This window comes from Anopheles nili, chromosome 2 (assembly GCF_943737925.1).
Source record: "Anopheles nili chromosome 2, idAnoNiliSN_F5_01, whole genome shotgun sequence".
Classification (NCBI taxonomy): domain Eukaryota; kingdom Metazoa; phylum Arthropoda; class Insecta; order Diptera; family Culicidae; genus Anopheles; species Anopheles nili.
In genome coordinates this window covers 7,521,002-7,546,333 of record NC_071291.1, presented here as the reverse complement: position 1 = coordinate 7,546,333, position 25,332 = coordinate 7,521,002, and the positions used below count along the sequence as shown (strand labels likewise).

The 25,332-nt window shown below is 42.1% G+C and overlaps 8 protein-coding genes across 8 annotated transcripts; 3 read left to right on the top strand and 5 right to left on the bottom strand.

Annotated features, from left to right (window-relative positions):
• The first annotated feature begins 244 nt into the window (after positions 1-244).
• Positions 245-785, top strand: LOC128720183 (39S ribosomal protein L34, mitochondrial). Its single transcript, XM_053813837.1, has 2 exons — positions 245-380; positions 448-785. The coding sequence occupies exons 1-2, from the start codon at positions 358-360 to the stop codon at positions 695-697; spliced, it is 273 nt and encodes a 90-aa protein (XP_053669812.1). The 5' UTR covers positions 245-357; the 3' UTR covers positions 698-785.
• Positions 786-1,638: 853 nt separating this feature from the next.
• LOC128721818 (zinc finger protein 75A-like) lies at positions 1,639-2,813 on the top strand. Its single transcript, XM_053815614.1, has 2 exons — positions 1,639-1,812; positions 1,886-2,813. The coding sequence occupies exons 1-2, from the start codon at positions 1,639-1,641 to the stop codon at positions 2,801-2,803; spliced, it is 1,092 nt and encodes a 363-aa protein (XP_053671589.1). The 3' UTR covers positions 2,804-2,813.
• Positions 2,814-3,079: 266 nt separating this feature from the next.
• LOC128720350 (40S ribosomal protein S6) lies at positions 3,080-4,987 on the bottom strand. Its single transcript, XM_053814013.1, has 3 exons — positions 4,956-4,987; positions 4,351-4,558; positions 3,080-4,285 (listed from the first exon to the last, which is right to left on the bottom strand). Exons 1-3 carry the CDS (start codon positions 4,959-4,961, stop codon positions 3,246-3,248), a joined length of 1,254 nt encoding a protein of 417 aa, XP_053669988.1. The 5' UTR covers positions 4,962-4,987; the 3' UTR covers positions 3,080-3,245.
• Positions 4,988-5,347: 360 nt separating this feature from the next.
• On the bottom strand, positions 5,348-7,590 carry LOC128721814 (histone H4 transcription factor). The gene is made up of 5 exons (XM_053815608.1): positions 7,585-7,590; positions 6,885-7,536; positions 6,500-6,816; positions 5,971-6,413; positions 5,348-5,351 (listed from the first exon to the last, which is right to left on the bottom strand). Exons 1-5 carry the CDS (start codon positions 7,588-7,590, stop codon positions 5,348-5,350), a joined length of 1,422 nt encoding a protein of 473 aa, XP_053671583.1.
• Positions 7,591-8,306: 716 nt separating this feature from the next.
• LOC128722149 (60S ribosomal protein L36) lies at positions 8,307-9,441 on the top strand. Its single transcript, XM_053815988.1, has 3 exons — positions 8,307-8,327; positions 8,605-8,736; positions 9,021-9,441. The coding sequence occupies exons 2-3, from the start codon at positions 8,614-8,616 to the stop codon at positions 9,237-9,239; spliced, it is 342 nt and encodes a 113-aa protein (XP_053671963.1). The 5' UTR covers positions 8,307-8,327; positions 8,605-8,613; the 3' UTR covers positions 9,240-9,441.
• A 1,805-nt stretch (positions 9,442-11,246) lies between these two features.
• LOC128730766 (secretory carrier-associated membrane protein 5) lies at positions 11,247-15,487 on the bottom strand. The gene is made up of 6 exons (XM_053823845.1): positions 15,385-15,487; positions 14,890-15,104; positions 14,496-14,753; positions 13,231-13,565; positions 12,901-13,153; positions 11,247-12,832 (listed from the first exon to the last, which is right to left on the bottom strand). Exons 2-6 carry the CDS (start codon positions 14,944-14,946, stop codon positions 12,683-12,685), a joined length of 1,053 nt encoding a protein of 350 aa, XP_053679820.1. The 5' UTR covers positions 14,947-15,104; positions 15,385-15,487; the 3' UTR covers positions 11,247-12,682.
• Positions 15,488-15,632: 145 nt separating this feature from the next.
• On the bottom strand, positions 15,633-17,400 carry LOC128731669 (bystin). The gene is made up of 4 exons (XM_053824802.1): positions 17,130-17,400; positions 16,902-17,028; positions 16,029-16,829; positions 15,633-15,965 (listed from the first exon to the last, which is right to left on the bottom strand). Exons 1-4 carry the CDS (start codon positions 17,398-17,400, stop codon positions 15,680-15,682), a joined length of 1,485 nt encoding a protein of 494 aa, XP_053680777.1. The 3' UTR covers positions 15,633-15,679.
• Positions 17,401-22,760: 5,360 nt separating this feature from the next.
• On the bottom strand, positions 22,761-25,332 carry LOC128730998 (uncharacterized protein DDB_G0284459-like). The gene is made up of 3 exons (XM_053824093.1): positions 25,308-25,332; positions 24,400-25,222; positions 22,761-24,312 (listed from the first exon to the last, which is right to left on the bottom strand). The coding sequence occupies exons 1-3, from the start codon at positions 25,330-25,332 to the stop codon at positions 22,761-22,763; spliced, it is 2,400 nt and encodes a 799-aa protein (XP_053680068.1).

Here is a 25,332-nt window from a genome sequence, read left to right as displayed (position 1 = left end):
ATTTATTCGTTTATTCGTAATGATATTGACAATGATAAGCATATCACAAGGTTGTTATATTTCATATTATCTAGAAGCGAAAAGGTTTTGATGATAATATATTGATAATTTTCGGTTCTATCACACGATCTGTATTTAATTTAGATAATGTCCACATGCTTTTCTATTGTGCAAGGCTATTGATCTAGATCAAAAATCTCCTACTGCCGGAAACTTCTTGCTGTCATTTGGCTGTCAAGTTTATAATTTGGAAACCATAATATTTTTGTTGTGCCGTAGAAAAATCATCAATAAACCGCGAGTGTTTTTTTCGCATTCCGGGACAGCAAAGATCATTTTCAGTAAAAAATTGATGAAATGGCATTAGTGCGATCCTTTCAGTGAGTATCCATCTTTTCGACTATGTTTCAACTTATAATTGTATCTGGTATTTTACGTAACCTGCAGAATTCTAGTTCCCAAGCTTCCGAGCATTCCATTTTTTTGCGGAAATCTTATGAATTCGTTATCTGAGGCTACGGCAGGCGGCGCATGGGGGCTGTTGTCGTCTCGAACGGTGATCCGGAATCACTTTCCTCGTGCTCGTGAAACTAAACGCATACGCGTGCATGGTTGGTTAAAACGGATGGCTACACCTGGTGGGCGAAGGGTTCTGATGAGAAGAATACTGAAAGGAAGGCATGTGTTGTCTCATTAATAGAGCTGCATTTGATTAGTTTGTAGAGAGCACAAGAAATGTTGATATAATGGAATAAAACACTTCACTCAATAACTAGAGAGTTTAGCTGCACTAACTTTATATAGCTTTGTGTAATATTTATTTATGATCCAAATATTTCATTAAAAACTTGAATAATATACGCTATTAAGTAGCAATTTCAAATTGTGAAATAATGGTATGGATAATATTCAGCGACATCGTATCTCCAAACATTATTATTTTGGTTTGCATAAGAATGTATACGCTTAACTTTGAATGTCATAAAAGATACATTTTTAACGGTGTTTTTGTTAGAGCTTTCAAAGTCGGCCATCGTGTTACACATCCAACGCAATGTTATGTATCAAAATTGACGTTTGACAAAACTACAAAAATTAAAAAAAAATATTTTAAAATTTTCTGATTTACTTTTATACACTTATTCTAGTAGTTTTTGTTTTTGGAAGAAAAAAATGAATAATTTAGTGTGGAAATAATTTGAAGCATGCTACTTCTGTCTACTGTTTACTACCGTGTCGATGAGTTCAAGAAGTGTGCGTGACAATACTGGCGTTTGTTTACATTCATAGACGAAAGATAAACCAAAATATTGGTAGGAAAAGTAATTCTAGCCAACTTAGCTCGATGTAAGTTGTAAGAGTTCATAATTTATGAAGTACAACGAACGAATCGTGTGAAGTAAGTAACCTCACCTTTATTTTGTGTATTGGTTTATTGCTTTCTGATTAATTTAAAGAACGTCCAACTCATTGTTGCGTCTTTCAGTTCTAGCCGCGTTGGATTCCTTGGAGCCAATGGCCAAATATTTTGCCATAGTTTGAATGACCCATACTTGATTGCGTTAATTGACTGTCGATTGTTTGCTAACGTTTCACTGGACACTACTTTTGAATTGTTTGCACAAAATAGCTAAAATTATGGCACTTAAAGAGGATTCTGCAATTGAAATTACAATCACTAACTTTAACACCTGTTGTCGACTGTGTTTATCATCAGACGATTCTGAATATTTCGATATAAGCAATGCCTGGCTACCATCGCAGCGCGATGTCAGCATACTCGAAGCGGTAAAAAAGATCATCAATATTGAGGTATTCCGAAAGCTTTTCGTCATACACCAGTGCGTATAAGTAATGTAAAATGTTTTTCCATTCATGCACACAGATATCCCTCGACGACAAGCTGCCTTCTAGAATTTGCGGGCAGTGCTCATCCCGGTTGAATGATGCGTATAGCTTTGTGCGTGAAACTGTTCGTAATTACGAAATGCTTCAAAGCTACCTTGATAACGAGTATGCCGAAGGTTTCTGCGTAGAGTCCACAAGCATCGACGATGAGAATGAAGACGGTGAATCAGAATCGCTACACGACACAATTTCAGAACCTCCTAAATCAAACACAGCTAGCGTTCTGCAACGACCAGCGGTGGAGAAAATTAGTCAGATGCGTGAGCAAGAAGAGCAGAGAGAAGAAAATCAAAGCCAAAGCAACAAGAACTCCGATGGAGACGATAAGCAAAAATCCTCGAAAAATACTTTAACTGCGGTCGAAATAATCTTGCAGCAGATGAACTGCCCCCGCACGAAGCAGCGGCGCACGGGAAATAACTATGTCCCGAAGGAGTATAGCTGCGAGATGTGTGATAAAACGTTTCGTCGTAAATCGAACCTCATTGACCATCTGCGCTTGCACGCACAGCTGAAAATGTACGCCTGTGACTACTGTAACAAGCGGTTCGTGCAATCTGGCAATCTAAAGGCACATCTGAGAACACACACGGCTGAGAAACCGTTCCAGTGCAACATGTGCGATAAAGCTTACTCCCAATCGAGTGCACTAAAAACGCACATGCTAATGCACTCGAACCTTAGGCCTTTCGCGTGCGATATATGCGATAAATCATTTACGACAAGCTCCGACCTTTCGAAACACAAGCTAACACATTCGAAAGAGAAACCTTTCCGCTGTATGGTTTGCCCCGATAGGTCTTTCGCCCAGAAAGTACATCTACGAAATCACATTGTCAGAATGCACCCGACAAAGAACGTTGCATTGATGCTGGATGCTGGCACAACGCATTGAACCAGGAAATGTGGCCAATAAACTTACTATTTAATTATAAATATGATCAATCGTTGTTTCTTTTCGTTCGAAACATACTGCTCCAAAACGATTAGGAATGCTATCCTATTAACTGGAGTCTCTTACCAGTTACGCAATTCATCCATGAAATAGATCCAAATTCAACTTCAGCCTCCGCAGGAACTGGAAGCATCAAAGAAAGTAACTATCATATTAAACTGAATAACTAAAACCATCATTCGGATTAAAAAAAGGGATATCCAAATAAACACCATATCCGATCCTTTATCTTAACCTTTGTATTGTGTTTTTCATATCGTTTAAGATTAAATTACAAAACCCCTACTAGCGAACCCGGAAGGAAATCGGGCGCAGGTTCAGAGACAGAATCGGAATTCAGTGCGCCGGAGGTGATGCCGGAACCGTTTTTATCTCGCCCTGTTTACTTCTTCTTCTGCTGCTGCTGTTTCTTCTCCTTCTTAGCCGCACTAGCCTCTCCCTTCTGGGCTGGCTCGGGCTTGCGCTTCGGGGCTTCCTTCTTCGCCGCCGGAGCTTCCTTCTTGGCTGCAGGCTTCTTATCCCCACCGGCCGACGCCGCCGGCTTCTTGCCCTCGGTCTTCGGGGCGGCCTTCTTGGCATCGGGCTTGGCGCCCGCCGCCGCCTTCTTGGCAGTGGCTGCTGCCGGCTTCTTCTCCTCCTTCTTGACCTCCTTCTTCACTTCCTTCTTGACCTCCTTTTTGCCGTCCTTCTTGACATCCTTCTTGGTGTCCTTGGCATCCTTCTTGGTGTCCTTCTTCGCGTCTTTCTTCACCTCCTTCTTGCCATCCTTCTTCACTTCCTTCTTGCCGGCCTTTCCAGCATCCTTCTTGGTGGTTGCTTTCTTGGCGGGGGCGGCTTCCTTCTTCGAGGTCTCCTTCTTGGAGGCAGCTTCCTTTTTCTTGGCGACGGCCAGCGACTTCTTGTCTTTCTCCGACGTGATGGAGCTACGCGAATCACGCATCGAGGACAAACGAGAACGACGGCGTACGCGCTCCTGGCGACGACGCAGCGTCAACAGGCGCACGTACTGAGCTTCCGCCTCACGGCGAGCCTCGGAACGGCGCTTCTTGATAAGCAGACGGTGTCTCTTGCGCTGCAGCACCACCGGCGTAATCAGTCGCTGAATCTTGGGGGACTTGAAGCGCGGCTTCTGACCCTCTTTGACCGGAAGCGGCCGCTTTACGACGTAGTGACGCACATCGTCCTCCTTGCCCAGATTGTACAGCTTGCGGATGTTGCTCGCACGCTTGGGTCCGAGTCGACGGGGCACGTTCACGTCAGTCAGTCCGGGAATGTCTTTCTCTCCCTTGCGGACGATGACCAACGCCAGGGCAGACAGGTTTTGGTCGACGATGCAACCGCGCACTGACTTACGCTTGCGCTCTCCGGTACGACGGGGACGGTAGCACGAGTGGCCCTTCTTCAACAGCAGACGCACACGAGCTACGGAGGAAAATCCACTCAGTTACAGACCGTACACGTAACGCACTTCCTGGTGAGATACTCACTGTTCGTCAGGACACCCTGTTTCATCGGAAATCCCTGCTTATCGTTACCACCGGCAATCTTCAGCACGTATCCCTTCCATTCCTCGCCGAGATGGTCGGCGGCGAGTTCCGTGCCCATACGCTTGTCATAGAATTGACGCAGCTTGTGGTCATCCGAGGGGATCTCGAAGGTCTTTTGAGCCCCCGTGGCGGGAAACGATACATTCAACTGAAATTGGAAAACGAAAACACGTCAATCAAATCTTCTACCGGCATGCGAAATTGGAATCGTAATTCCAACGGGTTTAACATGAAGTATTCAATCATCACATCCTATGTGACTTCTTGTAGGCACGTTCGTGAGACGCCCCAAGTGGAGCGCCACCGCCATCCCATGATGAACCGGGTTGATCAACCAAACCGACTGTCAAAACGGTAAGGATGCCACAACGAAGCACCCCAAACACGCGCTGGCAACATTGAGGAGGTATTATCGGGGCATTTCGTCTTGTTCGGCCATACAAATTTGTCCTACATAAAGCAAGTTGTCTCGTACATCTTAACCACCACTTATAGCAACAAATTTCACCCTTTTTGATCCCCATTTCACCGGAATCCAACCGTACCTTCATTTTACACGTCTATTCCCATACACTCGGAGCGAGTAAAAAGGCTGTCAAATCGAACCAATTCGGCAAAGCTGAGATGTTAGCAACTTCCGTTTTCCGTCTAAATGACGTTTACTGTTGCTCGCTGTCAGTGGCCGAATTACATCGGATGCGCTCAATGTAGCTTCGATGTCGACTTGATATTTAAATAGGAAAATTCGTTTTACGAGTTACATAAATGAACAAAACATTTGAACATAGTTTATTTTTTATTTCATACGAAAATAAAATCAAACACTACAACTCACTTTTATACTAATATTATATTCTTTTGCTGCATTAATACTCGGTCATAACCCAAGCATAGGCGTAATAGACTCTCTTTTCTATTTGTTGTTCTGAACCATCTTTTACCTAAGATTGGGTCGATGGGATAGTCTCAATCACTTAGGTGGATAGTGGTGCAGGAAAAATTGGAACAGTCTATCTATACAGTTTTGTCACGATATGATGCTGGAATTCAGCCTTTTTGGCTCAGCATTAATGGAGCAGGAAACAGCATCTATCAGCTATATAATCTTAGCACTTCACCGTTTATAAAAAAATATGTACAATCCCACTATTTTTGATGTTTCAATGAATTGAACCTTTAAATATATACTACTTCAAATTCAAAGTCCCGTACTGCTATTCACGTAGTCATTTATTTATTGAAACATAATTTTCATGCTTGATTTAATATGATTTAAACTTGCAACGTAAACACAAGCTGGTACTGCTAGTAGATAGAAAAACAAGTAGCAAATGTAGTATTTAACAAACGATACACAGAATACCTTAGGTTGTTTTTCTTTTTGGGTTCAAATAACGCATTATAGTAAAATCCTGAACTTTTTTACCTTTTGTAGACGATTTTGTCTCCTTTATCTGTTTTAATTGCAGCGATGGGCTGGCCGATTCATCAGAAATATGTTGTTTTACTTTTCCATGAACGTCGTTTACTAGAGGTTTTGAAATCTGTAAATCTCCGAACTTTGATTGTTCCTCTTGCCCTGTTTTTTCAGACTCGTCTTTCGGTTCTTCTATCAGTTTCAACTCAACCAAAAATTCATCCACTCCAATCGATTTGATGCATTCCACCTGTGGAACTCCTTTCAGAGCAGCGTATGTGCTTTTGCTGGGCTTCGACTTTTCGACTGGTGGGTTTGAAGCTGATTTATGTTTCATTGTTGACTGAGCCTCTAATTGCTCGATGGAGGGCTTTACGCAATCTTGCGTCTTTTTCTCTACATACCATGCAAGACGGTGAATGCCGTCAGAGTCAATTTTGTAACGGTATGTCCTGTATCCTGGCTGACGCTCCAGCTTGTGGTCAAAGAGATAATGCTTCGATAAATGAAAGCTTTGTGCGTATTTGTTACTGCACAAGTGACATTCGTACAGGGGTGTCGGAAGATTGTAATGCCAGCTGATGTGCTGTGAATTGTCGAGTTTAGTAAGTAAGTAGTGATATTTGTATATTTATTAAATTTTAGAACTAATATTCGGCCCGTTCCACTTACCTTTTTCAATGAAGTTTCCGTTTTGAAGGCAACATTACACCCAAACTCGTCGCATCGGTACAGTTTCCTGGCATTGTGGCTAAGAGTATGAACCATCAAGTCTGCTTTTGTGAATGCTCTGTAATCGCACTGCTGACACTTATAATTTCGCACTTGAAAGTGACGTCGCATTATGTGCGTCGATAACGCAGCTTTGCTTGAAAATCCTATCGGACATAACGTGCATTCATATTCCTTGTAATGGGTATCCATATGATTTTTTAGCAGCCGATCTGTGGTACAAAATTTTCCACACTGAAGACATTGGTACTTTCGATCTGTGAAAACAAGACAAATGCCAATCTAAACGATTCCAAGCAAAATTACACTTCCCACGTTTTCTTACATGACACATCCACCTGTCGAGCGCAATGATCGAGGTACTTGAGTCGTTCACGGAACATTGTACCACAACAAAAACAAGCAACTTCACGCTCAGTGGTATGAGCCCTAATGTGTATTTTCATGGTAGTCAACGCGTTATACCCTATCTTACAATTGGACCAGCGACACATTACTTTTTCGCCGCGGTAGCCAGATTTGCGCCCTTGGGGATATGCATCAATCAAATGATTTTTGACGTGATAGAAAAAATACATCGCCTTGTTGAAACGCTCGTGGCATGAATCCCAGTCGCATATGTAAGTCATAGGCCTATTCCCAATGGAATTACGCATGCGGCTGTCAAGGTTGCATCTGGGCAAATTCGCGAGCAGACTAAGACTGGCTCCGTGTACCTTCAGCATAGTATGATAGCCATGGAAATGTACATGACCGATCAGTTCATCTCGGCTTTCGGTGACAAAGTCGCACAAATCCCACTCGCACACGAACGTGTCATCCGAGTTCACTTCTAAGTTTTCGCTGTGCGTGTCGACGTGTTCGAAGTACTTGCGATCATTTCCGCTCAGAAACTTGCATTGGCGCCATTCGCACTCAAACTTATAGCTTTTACGCTTTTCTTCGTCCGAGTATTTACTGAGTTCCCTTAAGGTTAGCTGTAAGATACAACAGAAATAGAAAACCAAATTACTTCTCAGGTCTACAGTCATAGAGCTAATGTTACTGGGCTACATTACATCCAAGGCCGGTACGTATTCTTGTTGGTCGCTGCTTTCACAAATCTCATCTTGGGGCAAAATAGCCTCAGCTGACTGAACGAACGACTTTTGGTCTTGGACCCATTGCTCAACATTGGAAAGTAAATTTTCCATAGCACTTTTATTAGCGACAGCCTCAACAGCCGTGGGGGCATCGGGGCTGGGCTCAACTTTGATTGCCACATTAGACTTTCGTTTCTTGTCTGGTTTGTCTTCAACGTGCTTCAAAGACAATTTTCGTTTGGTCCTAACAACTTCCATAACTTCGCGTGCTTAGCTCCTAGTTTAAGGACGAATTTAGAAAAATGAGCTCTTCTTTTGTACACCTGTAGGCGCTAAAATGTGTTGTTAAACAAAGTACTTTGACAGATGGTTATCTTTATTCAATCGAATGAAAATCCTCTCAAAAAATGTTAATGTACATGTCTCAATGGCGTGAAATGAGTTCAAAATGGCATCAAATTTCTTAAAAAATTTGAATCTAAATAATATAAACCGTAGGTATATAATTTATTATCATTTTTATTTTAAATTTTATAACAAAATTCGAACCGATTTTGGGCAGCATCGACCGCATTCGAAAATGTCGACTTTGATAATGACAAACGTCAACAGATTCAGCTTCCGCTTTCATAGCTCGCAATACGGCTGGCAATCAATGTTCTTTTCCGGCTGTCAATTGCGAGGAGGTAAGATGTGAATGGACCTGCTCGACGAAAATTTAGTTAATTTTTCGCAGACCTTCCCTTTAAAACAAATCAATGGCGCACGGACGCTCATTCCGGCTTTGTACCCTCTTATACACCAGCTGTCTTACACATCCTAGCCAGAGAAGTACTAATATATTGTGATGTTTTCATTCTTTTGCCCTCGCATCGTGACTCCGTTGAACGTTCGTGATTGGTTTGTGTATACGCATCCTGGCGCACTTCTTGAACCGGCATGTTTCTACGATGACGCCAGCAGGAGAGAAACATGGCTCCGAGATACGAATTGTGTGTCGGCCTGAACAAGGGCCACAAGACCACGAAAATAAAGCAGCTGCAGTATCGCGGTGATCGTAAAGTCAAAGGAATTCGCCCGTCCCGTTTGAAGGGCGTAAGTATTATTTACCGTTCATAAATTAAATACCTTAAGAATGTTCATAATTCACCTAGTTTCGTTATGATGAAAACTCCGTAATCCATTCACAGACAGTATGTATTTTCTTACCTGGAGCAGAATGATCAATGTTTTATTGGTTGATTCTGCTCATAGGTTCGTATAAATCATACACGATGGTTAAATTTTGGATCTGATTCGTTACTTTTATATAAGAAGTACAGCTGATCACAAAACCCAATGTAAATGTAGCTCGTTAACAATGCTCTTCTCTGTTGCAGATTCAAACCAAGCGCACCAAATTCGTGCGAGATCTCGTCCGCGAGGTCGTTGGCCATGCCCCGTACGAGAAGCGTGGTATGGAATTGCTGAAGGTGTCGAAGGATAAGCGTGCGCTCAAGTTCCTGAAGCGACGCCTTGGCACGCACATCCGCGCTAAGAGGAAGCGTGAGGAACTGTCCAACATTCTGGCCCATATGCGCAAGGCTGCCCATAAGTAAACGGTTCTCTTCGTTGGCCGCGGAGTCTGAATCATTTCCAAAAGTTGTGATTCGGAGGGTGATGGTTCAGCAAAACGGGCATGCAACAACAAAAGAACAGCTGCTACCGTGAAACGTACGGAACATTGCTGCACCTGCATCTGGTTCGTTTTTGTGTAAGGATTGAAACATTCTTAAGGAATAAAATCATAACAAGACCTTATGCCCTGGTTCTTTCGATTTCTTCTACATAATATACATTTGTCTATTCTTTCTAATATGGAAGATTTCCTCCGGTACTTGGAAAACGGCGAATGCCACGTTCGGAAATATGATGATGCCGAAAAGCTATACCATAATAATTGTTGCTCCAATTGTTTATTCTGTTATGCAGCAGTAGAATTTTACATCGAGCATTTAATATTTGCATGGGTTCTGTTTCATGATATCCATAATGTTTCGTATAATTTCATACACTTGTGGTAGATGTTCGATATCGGGACTTAGGGTAAAGAAAATGGCCAATAATTCAGAAAGTTCAGTTTGATTACATCCTAAGATTTGTGTCCTACGAATTTACGACTCGACGCCAACTCCGCCCATCGGATTTGTACATTTTATTTGCGCAAAAATAACATTAGTACACATTTTGCAAACCTCGTGTTCCATACGAAGTATGGATGCTGTTAACGAATGAATTGCTAAGATTTTTAAATATGAAACAGGACTAACGCATGTTCCCTTTGCATCCGAATGTATTTAAACACGTGGCAACATTCACTTGACTGGCATACATTTTTGTGCATCGCAGCGATAGGAAACTGCACATCCGATGCAACATATCGAACATTTTCGCACATCGTGCCTTTGAGGAAAAAGATTTGCTTGTTAATTGTTGCTTGCCGTGCATTAATTGTTAATCATTATGCATAAAAAATAGCTGAACTTAAAAAAAAGATGTGGAATGGCCTACACGATTTTGCTTACGATGCACGTGATTCCGCTTTTCCGGACTTATGCGCCATATACCGTTTCATTGGAGCAAGTAGATAAAGAAAATAACCAGTGATCCAACGGAAGCAGTAATTAACGGGCAAAGGTGAAAGAAGAATGATGTTGGAAAGTGGGGGCTCACATGTGGAAATTCTCTGCGCTTACTCGTACCTACTGGGAAAGGATCAGGAACAGGGGTCACATCGCTTGGGGGTCTAGTAATAGATAGGGGCAAATCTGTGACCCCTCAACTGGGTAGCGGAAAACACCCCAAGCAATACAGAAGGTAGGAAGCGAATGAAAGAATCAGTTGGTGATGGGAAGGAAGCATGCGTCGATTGACAAACGAGTAACGTTGATACACCTTCGATAACGGGGACAATTACAAAATTGGCGGCTGGGTAATCCTAACTGGTCTTCTCACCGTTGAATGCTATTGCCATCTTTTCCTGTGCAATTGAACCCTAACTCCCTTCGTTTGGGGTTTGGCATGACTTGATGCACATTCTGTTTTGGCCACTCCCAGCAGCTTGTTTTTTATTGCCACGAGAGGAAAAGGATGAGAGGCAACATGACATCGAACGGGATCGATCGGTATTCTGTTCAGTACGGGCTAGAAATGTACACAGTATACAAAACAGGAGAGGGTTTTAATATTTCACTTAGATCAAGGGTACGCTGTTCTTTGGCGCTGTATTGAAGGAATTTACGGACTGCTGTTGTCCACAGGATTCTATTGGGCCTGTATTGATTTTTCGATATGGGATAGGACATGCGATAAGAAAAGAGTAGCATAAAGATAACTACAGCAACATGATGACTGAAAAAAGCAATGCAATAATCATAAGAAAAGAAGCGTTTGTCTTCTAAGATATAGCGTTTAACAAAAAAAACTATATATATACATTGTTTTAATGTGAAATTTTCATTTCGATACAAATAGATGTGCAGGTGATCTAGAAAAATACAAACAAAATAACCAAACAAACAATACTCTCATTGCAGCGAATTCTTTATTCGTGTAATAATGCTTAGTTTTTTTTCTGTCGCGTCGTAATACTAACATAAATATAAACCATAAGTAAGTGTTCCGTAATTATTTTTGATTTAGTATCGCGCAATTCGACGCACTTGTCACTAATTTTCGACAAGTTTTTCAATGTGCCAACATTTTCTTTTAGTTAATTATTAACGCATCGAAATTAATTTCAAGCTTAATTACCATTTATCTCCCACCATTTGCGTCAACACAGCAATTGCCAGCAGGCAGTTAGGAATTCTTTCATACTTTGTTGTATATTTTCGTCGTTAGCGCTCAGAATTTCGAAAAAAAACTCGACCTCATTATAAACTAAGGGGAATCGTTTTACTGTATTTCTGAGCGTATCTGAGCCAGAAACACAACTTTTTCCAAAGCAAACAATAATATCAAACAAAAGAATAATATGAAAATGATTCGCAGTCCTCACAGAACGTTCTCCCAGTATAACAAAAACCTACTGAAAGAGATAAGGCTTTCCATGAATCTTTTATGCTTTTCAGTCATCCTCTTAACATAAGTTTTAGTTTTTGTTCAAACGGTCCTTATGCCGTATCAATTTCTTCGGAAACTCGAGATGCAAACTGATTATCTCATTTCAAGATACAGATTGCATCGCGGGATAAAAGTTTCCTGAAAGTGGCTTTGATTGCCGATTGAAAATTAAACCACCATGACACTGATCATAGATTTGCTGCAAGCTTCTTTAAAAACCGGTGCTATCTATCTATCTATCTATCGATCTCAAACGATATGTTCCTTGACAACTCAGATATAGAAAAGGACGGTAAAAAAAAAGTCTAACGAAAAAACAAAAGTGTTATCTCTTATACTTTGCCAACACATTCACGCAACGTGGAATTCTGAGAGCTAAACGAATAGAAGAGCAAGAAACTGCGCTAACAAACGGGAACGCTTTGTCGGGAAAACAGTAAGGATAAAATATCACGCGATAAAATCAAACCACTACACTCAGGAACTAAAGGCACTAATAAAGTGGGGATCACGTCATAAAGTCAGAGAATATGAAGAAAAACTATAGAACATCAAGAACGGAAAACAAGGGAGCCTAATTTTCGCTCTAGGAGGATGTTCAATTGATAATGGTGATACATTGACGTTATTTCATTGCGAAGCAATTATGTAGCGAACCATGGTGTGATTTGCCATGGCATGTATGAATATTGCTCTTCTCTTTGTAGAGTGCTTGGGAAATGGGAAAGAGAACTATCCGTGTTGCGATCGTTTGAGGTAAACCCAAGGGAACATCCGTTGAGGGAACAGATCAGAGACCAGGACTTGGGAGAGAAGCATCCGGCTATCGAACGCTTGCAGTTGTATCAATGATTTTAGTAGAAATAGTCGTAATAGTAGTAATAACAACAGGAGTAGAAGTAATAATGGATTAGTGAAGATGAAAGACGCATAACGTCTAGTACCTGTTGAAGGTGGACTGGACGGAGGCACGAGCGGCGTCAGCCGCTGCGTCCCGTACGATCGAGTTGCCCAAAATTTCGTTTTGGAACTCGGCACGCGCTTTGCTCATAGTGATTTTTTCTCCCGATCTATAAATTTGGTGGATCTGTGCGGGAAAATAATAGAAGATTTAAGTTACGTTGACAAATGTGTGCCGCTAAAAACATGATTTACCTTCGTCAGCATAAAAATATTTCCGACCGCACAGGTACCGTAGGCGAATGCTATGCACATTAGAAACAGACCGACCACGACTCCCCAACCGGAACTGAACTGCGACACAGCCATGATGACACCGCACGTACCAGAACCAGGAAAGCCGATGGTCTGGATAGTAGTAACGAGCGCTTGGAAGGAAAATATGAAGAAGAACATCATGAAGCTGAAGCTCGAATCCGTCTTAAAGGCCTTGTACGCTGGGCGGTACCTATATATACACAAGAAAGAAACGAAAGTGCATAATATTTAGAGCTGACAGAGAACGCATTCGTAGCAAAAATTTACCAGCAAAGGAACGATGCCGGGGTGAACAACAACGCGTAGAAGATGCTCAGACCGAAGGTGCGTATTTCACCGGAATGGATCAGTATCACTAAGCCTCCGAATATGTTTACCACCATGACTATCGCGTAGAACATCCATAACTTGTATAGCCGCTGGACCGTCTTCTGGAACTCGAATGGTATGTCAATGCTGATGTCGTGGAAGAAACATGGCTGCATAGGGCACATGGACGGCAAAGGGGGCCAATTGTTGGTTTGTTCGTTGGATGTCCGCATAATATTTGCCTCCCGGCGTTCCAGCTCGCGTGTCTTGCGTTCTAGCTCTTCTTGAGCGCGCTAGGGAGAGAACACATTAAATCCTTAAAGTCCGCACTAAAATCCAACATCCAACGTATTGTTTAAAGAAAGCATTGTTACGCCTTAAAGGCTAATTATAATAAGTCGAATATGCCCGGAATAAAAGAAGGAACAAAGGAAATGCAGTTTGATGTTAATTATTGTCGGCCTACGGTAGTTCCACCGTAGGGCTATGTCGTCAAAAAACATAAGCAAAGTCGGTTTAAAAGCCAACATTGTTCAAAATGATAATGATATTGTTAAGGCTGTTTTAAGATATACGCTTCTATTCAAAAAGATGGTAATTTTTGGTTTACAAGACATAATGCAAGCTTTAACTCAATTTTAAAGGGGGTTGGGCGACATGTTTGAGATTAATTATTAAATATTAATATGCGTTATCGGACAACAAAAAATATACACACGCGCAACATTGGTATTTTGATAAGGTACTGCTGGCAAGCAATGAACTAAATGCAAAGAAACGAATAAAGAATGTGGCTTGATATTAGTCCCACTGGTAGTCGGTAACCGTTTTCGTCTAATAGCATAGTTGATAAGAAAATGTCATGTTAGGAAACTGACATTTTTTATGAATGCACGGCTAGCGAGCAATCAATACCATTAAGGAAATCATTGACTAATAAAGAAAAGAGCAGATCCGGAGCTAGTCAATTCAGAAGAATAAGCGTATTTTATAACATTTACATTGAAAAGCTATCAAACATACCCGAAGATCCTGTGGTGTATAAACAAAGAGCGACGCAAGCACGTCAATCCCGGATCACAATTGTCCCAGGTGGATGTGAAAGTTGAGGACGTTTTAAAAGTAGAAATTTTTGTTTGACGTATTTGAGAAGAGATTCAAAAACATTACAAATCGAGCTGGGAATATGATATACGCATTGTAAGGACTCTTGTTTTACCTACCTCCAGTTCGGCGGTGGAGATTTGTGTCATTCCGGGGGACTTACTTCCACCGGCCATTGCGCCATTATTGTTGGTTTGAAATTGAGCCCCACTCTGGTTGTAGACCGGAGGGGATTGTGTGGACGGGTGTAAGGTGGCCGGCTGTGTTGTGCCACTGCTGTTTCCCAACACATTCTGGTCATTGTCAAAAGGTCGATAGTCATCGAGTGTCTGTTGCAAGCTAGTAGTGTTCCGCGTTATCTGCTGAATGGATGGATCCTATCGAAATTGAAGATAAAATAATGAATAATCAAGCCATTTGCTTGTTAACTGACGAAAGTTAAAAAAAAATCTCTCCTTTACTTCCTAGCTTTTGGGGGGAGATAATTTGCATCTCAATTCGTACGACACTTACCGCAAACGGATTGTCGATCTCCGGTTCGCCGAAAGGATTGTCGTTCAATCCGGCCATTGTGTGTTGATGAGCAGCGCAGCGCTTGACTACTTATCGGGGTGTAATATTGCAAAACAAAATAAGCTGCGTCAACTGTAGGGTTCTAATCAATCGAACACTTCCGATTGTTGCCTTCCTTTCTTCTCCGATACCACCGATAGTATAGGGAGGGGGGCCTAAATGGAAATCAGAGAAGAGTGATAAATAATGTTACACGATGGCGTCACTACGATCGGTTTAATACATAAAGAACATTGGCATAATGCGCGAATAGAGCGCCTCTTTCACTACACAATCGGTCCAATCATTTTGGTCACGAACTGACCACAAGGGCTACGTCATTTAGCTGTTATCAGAGCGGCTTAGCCATACTTTGGAGTAGTTGCATGAAGCACAACAAAAAAAAGGCAATAGGGAAACTTCTTCTCAGATGCTATGAACTACAAGCATACATACTTTTGGCAATGAAGACTAGACGCTGGGTATCGATGCACTTAATGTTGATCGCACGAGCAGCTGGAAAAGCTGTTTCACAGTTTTACGGTCTTTTTAGCTTTTTCTGGCTTATTCACTCGCTTGACACTTTAGGAGATTTTTATGAGGATTCACTGTTGACAGTCAACGCCCAAGGTGACTATGTTTCAAGGTATGCACGGGTACGCAATTAAAATACAAAACAAACAAATTCGAAAGCATATACGTGATTTATGCGCAGCATATTATGCCATATAAAATGCAACAATATATTATTTTATAGATTTTCATCATCATCTTCATCCTCGTCTTCATAATCATCTTCATCGTCATCGTCATCGCTATCCATCGCCTCGTCCTTCCCATGTATGGTTGCGGATTTTGCCGCTCCATGAGAACTAATCCGTGGCTCGGTATCGTCTTCCATTGGAGTGAAATCATTATCTTCCTCAAACTCGACTTCACCTTCAAGATCTAGGCTCTGACCGATTTCTACATCACGACAACGTGCTGCCATCAACTCTCGGCGGATTTCGGGCGTTATTTTGTAGTGACTTTTTTTCCTGCAATAAAACAATCAGACAATATTGTTTCGAAAACATCTAACCGCGCCCGGTGCTACTTACTTTAAAAGCTGTAACAAGGCGTCACGCTGCTCCGAGGATATATCGTTTTTGTATCGCTGGGCAAACGTTAGCAAAGCATTATGCCAAAGGGTAGGCAGCTCACGTTTGTCCATTTCAAACTTGAGGAAATGAAACACCGCAGCATCCACAACCCGGTAGGGCAACGCGTACCGCTTGTCCAGAATGATACGGATGAAAACCGAACAGGCCCCGGAATATTCCATTTCGCAAATTTTCAGCAAACAAGCAGCAGTGTGTAACACCGGAATCGACGTGCAGCTTACCACACTTCCGATGATGATTGCTTCCCGAAGCGTACAATCCCCAGCTTCCAGGAGCGGCAATACGATGCCTTTCATGAATGCGGCCGGTTTGAACAGTGCCTTCTTCAATGCTCGGTATAGAAAGAAGTTCAAACGACCGTACTGGGCAAGATCATCACGCACACGTGGTAATAGCACGAGGTTGTAAAACCGTTGCGCCATGTGTTGCGTTAGACCAGAAGAAAATAGTCGCGTTGCTTGAAACATGGCGGCTGCGCTCCATTGCTGCGGTTCCGTAATGTACAGAAACTGTTCCCAGTTTCGTAGCTTGGGAATCAGCTTGAATGCTTTCGGGATCTTACCATTGCGGTAACGCTTCAACACATCCCGCACACCTTTGTACATCTCGCGCACATTTGAATCAATTTCGTCCAACTTCAGCGAAGCGTTGTCCGAGAATTGTGTTTGAATCTCGGTTTGTTTCTCCGTCATTTTTTCCAATATAATATCCGCCAAGGTACGTGTTTTCGTACCATCCCTGAGGGAACGTAAACCGTGCAATAAGAATAAAAAAACAGCCGCTCAAATCATGGTTGAGACAAGTGCTTACTTGTTTTGAAACATCTGCAGCGCGCGTTCATCTTCTTCGCTAATTTTGATGTCATCGTACAAATTTTCTCCATCGATGTCCGCCTCCTCACGATCATCTAAATCAGACTCATCGGACGATGCGTTGTCTAGTTGAGAAGAAATATTCAAAAAAAAAAATACATACAGACTGTTCGTTGGCTGAACAGGCCAACGTTTGTTGGGATCTCGCGATTAGAGTACATCTTACCGTCCAATCGGTATCGCTTTTTAGCTGAGCCAGATTCTGCCGGTGTAGGTCCAAACGAGCTACTGAGGAAATTCAATTCTGCTTGTTGTTTGCGAGCTTGTTTTAGGATTTTTTTCGAGGTTTTCGAATCGACGTAGTTGCGTTCTTCTGCCCGCAGACGAATCTTGGGCTGTTTTGATTTCTTCGAGACTCGTCTTTCGTTGACTTGCTCTTCCAGGAATGCTTTCGGAGCGGCTATTTTTTTGATACGATGTGCTTTAGCTTTCCCCATCTTTTGCTGTGCGGCACAACAGTATTTCGAGTTACAGAACAAAACTAGAGCTGTATGAAAACAAAACCTCGTGTGAGCATATGAACGTCGGTCGTTTAGTGCTTTCCTTAGATGACATTTTGACCAAAGTAAGCGTAGATAAGGTATGCCATTGTTTTCAACGTGTGTATCTTAGCTGTCTTGATCTTGCACGGTGATTTGAACAATGAGTTGCTATATATTTACAAAGGTAAAAGCGAAAGGAAACTGCAACCGTGAACTAGCACACCTTTTGAATCAAAGCAAAAATTAAACAATTTACAAAATCATTCCGAATTATCCAAACAAAATATGCACGCAAGAGCATACCATCGGCGGGTGAAACGTTTCGATGAATAAAACTGAAGAAAATCCATGAAATGTTTCAAAATATTTCGTTGCTTTCTTTTTTAACCAATAGGTGGCGCTAAGTGCGTTAAGAAGAGAATATGCTTACACTAGTGAACCATAGAGAGCGCTAATTAAATTATTTCTTGAAATGTTTCATCGTTGGAAAGGTTTCAACCTATTAGCGGGCAGCGCCATCTATTAGTGAACATTTTAAACATTTTTCCATATTAGTACAACAGTACAGTATAACAGTAGCACAGTTTAGTACAGAAAAGTGTCACCTCCTAGCTGGTATGGACTCTTGTTACTTTTTCGTTACCAAAAAAGTAACAGGAGAGCATACTAGTTTTTTTACCCGTGCGGCTGGCGGAAATTTTCGCATCAATATTATTTCACTCCGCTCTCAGTGAGAGCAATTTTTTAATTAGCATGTTCTTCGCGAATACCTTGGTTTACTATAACGCGGTTTCGTTTCTTGTGCCAGTAATTCACAATAACTTTTTAAACGTTTTAAAATGACCTTTTACATCAAACTGCTTGGAATTCGCATGAAATCAGCAAAAACAACTTTAAGATAGTTTAGACACACCCAATAAAACATGATAATTTTGTGATATTTCAACATTACGCTTAACAAACAGCATTCTTGCTTACCCGCTTTTTTCTTTCAAACAGTACAGTTTCTTTCGAGCCGCCCTGAGAAAGGATACAACATATATCAGGATAACAAAACAACGACTCACGACACCGGTTCATTTTGTTTTGATTTGTTTATTTATCCTTTTCACATTCTTGCGTTCGTGTTTTGCTGGAAGTAAAACTGACGACGAATCATGAAACATTAATCGATTTAGCGAAGGAGCAAGTGATACACAGGGCATGCATGTGTGTGACATCAAATAAATATATCGTTCCTATCAACTAACGCGAATTGGGCTCCCACGTGGGGTGCGGCCATTCGGTTTGGCGTACGTGGACTGTGGAAGAGTAACGTAAAAATCTTGCATTGTGCACTTGGGTAGGTGGCATAGATTCTCCAGGCTGCTCGTGACGTAAATGAGCTTACAAATAACTTACAAATTAACGACTAAATGCGGAAACAAGGAAAGAAAAACCGGCGTGCATCGCTGCACGAAACATAGAGCGGTATATATTCACGAACTTTGCTCCTCATTTGCGTGTGACTGACGCACTTCCGTTTCCGCTGCGTGTTCGTTCTGCTTACTGTTTAGCTTTTCTGTTTCTCTACTACTCAAGATGGCACCCTTCCATAAACTAGCAACATCACACAGCATAAACAATGGGTCTAATGTTCTCGACCGTTCGCCCTTGGGTCATTTGTAAAAGGAACCAGGGTGCTCCAGGCATGTTACGGACCGTACTCGCCAGCCCTGTTTTCTACTACACAAAACTGCTTATTTGATTAACAGGATCAGCTTATCTTACTCTTTCTATAATACTAGTAATTCCTAAAAGTTTTGACATAATCTACATTTTCTTCAAACTGCTTTTCCTTTGTTGGAAAATGGGTGTGTCTTGTTCGGCTGTCGTTTTATTACTTTTATATAATTATCTTCTCCACCCAACTGGGTCTAGATTCGTTTCCAAACTAACGCTTCAAACGCACTCACTGAGCAGCTTTCCGTTTGAGCTATATACCGTCCAATTTCCAGGCCGCGTATAGCTTTCGTGAAAGAATGGATTACGAAACAAAACCAAAGCATTCAATGTGCGTAGTCCGTTATACAAACCCTAATACAACTGTTGCCTGATATTGAAGCTCTGTGTAGTGCAGTTTTCATAGGTTTGAGGAAGTTCTCTCCTTCACTGTTGGCAGGTTTGCTCACATGTCACATGATACGAAATCAAAATCGAAGCCATTCAAACGGTGCACCTGTCCTTTACGAGATCACGTCGGGTTTCACATTCCAATTTCGATTCAAATAATCTACCACGCAATCTAAGTTGTGTGTTTTTTACATGGGTGTAGTAACTTACTGTAGTAAAATCATTGTCTCTGGTTCGGGGATTTGCATCTGCACCCGTTGGTTCGCTAAAGAAGCCGTTTTGAAATACTGTAAAATTGCGCGGGGGTTCCAGCGTCGGGTGTTGAAGCGCACTGGCGAAATGGGATGACAAATGTCCACACAAAACTAAAACTATTGCATGTTTGGAAAGGGAAAAAGGCTAGCAAGGATGCTGGTGAACAAAAGTACATGATACTTGTCGAGTGAATTTGCTTTTTGGCTTCCTGATTGTGACTCGTCTAACGGTTATTAATTTCTTCTGCTAAGCCTTCCATTCCCCATTCGTTTCTTATACAGTAGTAAATTGACCCAAAAATCTTGCTTGTAATTATTATGTCTTTTCGCTTACACGACGTTCCTTCCCTGGCCATTCATTTATTCCAACAGTCCATCGTTTATTTTTTTTAGGGTTTTTTTTGCAACAGATTCTCCTGCCGTTCGATCGGATCGGTACTCCCTCGAGGATCAAGCCAACTGCCGTTCGTTCTAATGGAAAAGTTTTACGTCGAACACGAATGAATTCTGCACCGCAGTTCGGTTTCGCAAATTGGGCATTTCTTGCATGCATTGGGAGCAACACTTTCCATGGCTTTGAGTTTTAAACTGTTGGAGTATCATGTGTTTTTTTTCTTTTCACATGTTTCTACTTTCTCATTTCAAACGACACCTTCAATTTCACGCTTTCAGGGAATCCGTGGATCGATCTAGTGCATTATGATTGCTCCGGAATCATGCATTATAGTTTATGCTGTGAGCTTCACTTTTCCTTCTCAAATGTGGGTATGCGTGTGAGTTTTTGATTACTATTAGATTACCATGCGACCTAACGTTCTATGGTTCATCATATCATAATTAATCGATTGCAGTATCTTTAATCTTATATTCTTTTTCGCGAGTAAACGCTTGCTCGTTCGCTTTCATTCCTTTGAGCGTTGCCTTTGCCTCTTCTTACAGTTACTATTGGTTGATTTTTTTTTGTTTTCGTACTAACAGCTAAACTATATTGTTTCGAGAAAACCACCGTTTGTTTCAACTTTCTTCCACCCGAACATTACCGGTTGTAACTTTTTAATGTTTAAATGTTTTATTATATGCTTAATATACTTCCACGATACATGCGTCTATCGTTATTAATTAATGTAATTCTTTCAACGAGATTTCTTTGTTGGCTTCTTCAACTATTATTAGAATTTGTTTTGTTTCAAGAATGAATGAATGTGTGTGTGTGTTTTTTTTTGCTGCTTTTGGTGCCATGCCGCATGGCGTTTTCGTGCTTGCGGGCGTGTGGTTTTTTTTTGCTCATTTTTCCGTATTTATTTTCTACCCATCAGCGCACCATCATTCACGATGGAGTTGATTCGTATCTTATCTGCACTGATTGTTTGTTTAAACTCTTTTTTTTTAATGTTTTTCATTATTTCTCAGTATTTTGGTATAAAAATGTTTCCATCGCTTGGATCGTTTTGTTGGCGCTTAAATCTAATACTCACACTATGTATCATTTGGAACAAAGTAGGATAATGAAGTAAAATAGAAATGCGTTTTGATTCGCAACAAATAAACTAAATAAGAAACTGACAAACACTGCATACATCAAACGAAAGATCCTACCAGAACTAGATAGCGTGTCATAATACCGGTAGATACAACTAATCTCTAAGCATTTCCAACATGATACACATAAAAGATGGAGTTTTTAAACAAATGAACCGATTTCTGAAACATAACTGCATCGAATATTTCATCAAATTTCTATTTTACACCTGCAGTATTATAGTATTATTTCTTCATGCTTTTTTCTCTCGTTTTTGTCAAAATGTTTCCCATTCCTTGTGATTATTTAAGACGAATCATTTTTTGTAGTTGTTGTTCTTGTTTCAATATTTCACTCATAAGTCTTGAAAATTTCTCACAGTAATCGAGTCACTCTGGAACGTGCATTCTTCTGCTCGTATTTCATTAATTGTATTCCCAAGGTCGTGTGTCAATTTGTCATTGCCGTAGGATTTTGTCCTTTGTAATTATTGAGGAATGTTTCGATCTATTGAATTAAGTTCTTATTTTTTTCTATATGAAATTTGAAAATTATTTTCTGTCTTACTCATTTTTGCAACTTTTTCGAACAATCATTCCGTTTCGAAACGTTGGGATGTTCTATTTTTGCTTTGGCGGATTAAATTTGAAATTTCTATTACTCTCACATTTACATTTCATTTTATCTGTGGTTTTTTTTTTCCTCTTCGCATTTGTGTTTGCGCTACTGTAGTCTGAAAAGACAGTAATTAATAACATTAACAGTAAAATTTTATCGCTTTTCGATAGCGTTCTCATCTGATCGTTTCTTTGTTTCCTATGTACACTTGTGACATATTCCTGCAACTTTCGCCCCGTGTAAAAATTGAATTTTGGTTCGTTAGACGTTTTTCCATTTTTGCCTTCGTTAGCGACACCATCATAACAGTTCGATATTTGTTCAAAGCACTTCTGTAACGTGCTGCTTTAGCTCCAGCCCTTTCGCTCCAACGACCAGGCATTATCGTTTCCGGTCCAGGACTTCCATTGACGATTTTGTTGTGTTAAAACGCGCATAGACATCTATACGTATCCTCCCCGCACCTAACACTATTCTATTGCTGTTCTGCATTCCTCTGATTACCAGAGAAATCTGTTATGCTGTCCGAGTTACGTATCGTTGCGTATGAGCAATTGTTTTCTTGATATCAGAAAATTGTATAATGTAGAACACGAGTGCAAGATAAATGGATTAGAAAAAGATGCTAGGCTGGAAGTAGAAATAGTCATGGTAGGAAACGCGACATCCACCACGCCATGAAAATTCTGTCCTCTCTTCCGCGAGCGACCACCAGATGACTATTCAAATTCGTTCTCTCCGGATCGTGCAGGAGGATGATTAGCAAGTCGAACTTAGGCGGCATAAGAACAAACTTAAAAATCAAACCTTTCTCACAACTCTGTTACAGAATACAGATCGTTGTTAGCCTGCAAGCCACCCCTTTGCAATGAGCGATAGTAAACGTTGGGGTTTTTATTGTTGGTCGAGGAACCGTGGTTGGAATCGTGATGATACTCATGGCTACCTCGATTATGATGGCTGCGTTCAGAGCGTTCCCTGTCTCGATCACGATCTTTATCTCGTTCACGATCTCGATCACGATGATCTCTGTCCCTGTCCCTATCCCGATCCCGATCTCGATCGCGTTCACGATGCTCACGATCTCTATGTTCCCGATGCTCTCGATGCTCCCGATCACGGTCTCGATCACGATCCCGATCGCGATCCCGATCCCTTTCTCGATCTCGTTCGCGATGATGATCACGTTCTCGTTCACGATCCCGCTCCCTTTGTTCTCGTTCACGCTCACGCTGCTCCCGTTCGCGGGTTTCATTTGGCCGCGTTTTGCTGAGGATACTTTTCGGTTGCTGCTGGTGTTGTCCGCCACTGCTGGTCGATCCAAACGAGGCTGACTGGCCATGTTGTTGATACTGTTGCTGTTGCTGTTGCTGCTGTTGTGGATAATGGTGATGATGATGATTTTTGGGAAGGGTTTGATAGTTTGCTACTATCGATCCACCTCCACTGGGCACCGCAGTTCCGCCGGATGATGAATGATGATTTTTGGCCTTTTCGATATTGCTCGGTTTCGATGGTGGTGGCTGGTCGATACTACTGCTGCCTCCGGAATACGATCGATTGCGGCTCGTACTTGTATTGATGGCGGTTTGATTACGATCGTAGCTAACGAACGTGCTATTGCTTGCGATATTGACGTTCGCTCCCGACTGCTGAGGCAACTGCTCCCGTTGCCATGGTTGCTGAGTTAGCTGATGGTACTGCTTGAAATGGAGCTGATTTTGCAGCTGCTGCTGAATGGCGTTAAAATTGCTTGACACACTCATTCCGCCTCCGCCATACTGCGGTTGAGCTGAAGATTTACCGTGCCCACCTGGTTGGCTATGGTGATGGTGATGCGACTGCACGGGTGGTGGTGGTGGTGGTTGAGGTAACGGTTGTTGGGGCCGGGACGATGGCAACGGTGGAGCCATACCGGACCCCGTCGTGGCAGCCGCTAATGCCGCCGCTTTGCTCTGATACTGGGAATCATCTTTGTGCCGGTTCTTCGGTGGCAACATCGGTGGGGTGACTTTGGGCGGAATTGTAGGCTTTCCGAGTCCTGTTGGTGTGGCCAACACGGACAATCCGCTGCTACTGTTTTGTTGCTGCTTGTGCGGCCGCTGCAGCGAGCGGTATTGATTCAGCGTAGCGGCACAAAGAGGTTGCGGGCTATTTTTTATCGAGTTTCCTGCAACTGAACCGCTTCCACCACCGGCGCTGGTTGGAATATCCGGTAGGGGTTGATTAATGATCGACACGTTTGAACGGGACGTTGCTGTTGAGGCAATGGATGGAGGTGGACTGGCAAATACCGAGCCTGCTCCTGTTTCCTGGTACAATTGATTTGTACTGGACAGAGATCTATGATGAGTTTGTTGCTGCAGCTGCTGCTGTTGCAACTGCTGCTGTTGCAACTGTTGTTGTTGTAACTGTTGCTGTTGCAACTGCTGCTGTTGATGTTGGTGCAGCTGATTTTGTTGTTGCTGTTGTAATTGCTGTTGTTGTTGTTGTTGTAGTTGCTGTTGTTGCTGCTGTTGCTGTAACAGCTGTTGTTGATACTGTTGCGACTGCGTCAGCGTCTGTTGCTGAAGAGATGATTGCGAAGATTGATGGTGGAAGCCACTTCCACTGCCTTCCCGTTGATGATGATAGGCAGAAGTGTCGATGCTGTAGACGGTCGGAGCGTAGCGCTGGTTGTGTTGATTATCCAGATTACTCTCCTTTTTCAATATCGAGGTGGTTACTGCGGTTGATGCAGTCGAGGTTTCTGTATAACCACTACCAGGCTTCTTGTAGGGAAGCGTTGCGCATGAATACGATGCCGACTGTTGGTTGTATTCTTTAGACACAGTTGAAATGGCGAGCTTTGGCTCCGTTCGCTCTCCTCCCATCCCGCTGGGAATCGCAGTATTGCCGGAGGTTTGAGACAGCTGCCTGTCCTGATGGTGCTGCTTGTATTGCTGTGTTTGGCTTGGGGTTATCATGGGTTGCTGAACGTTTTTGAGATTCGGGCTAGGGCTTGTACCAGAGCGGGCACTACCGAACCCACCAACCCCGTGGTGGCCACCTCCAGCGCCCAATCCGCCGCTAACGCTTAGCGAACCACCGTAACGGCCGCCGTGGCGCAGAGTGGCACATTTATTCACGTTCGCCGTTACGTTATTTACCGTGTTACGAATTGCTTTCGGGCCGATACTGACGTACTTGGGGTCGAAACGGTTGAAACCGTTGTTAGAAATATCTCGTGGATCCTTATCAGAGAGTGTTGCAGTTGATGCTGTCAGTTTCTTATCTAAAACCACAAACCGAAAGACACAGTTTATTAAATGGCACGCATATTGAACATTTAATATCGGTACAGGCAATAAGGATCTTACCTAGCTTATTGCTGCCTGCAGACAT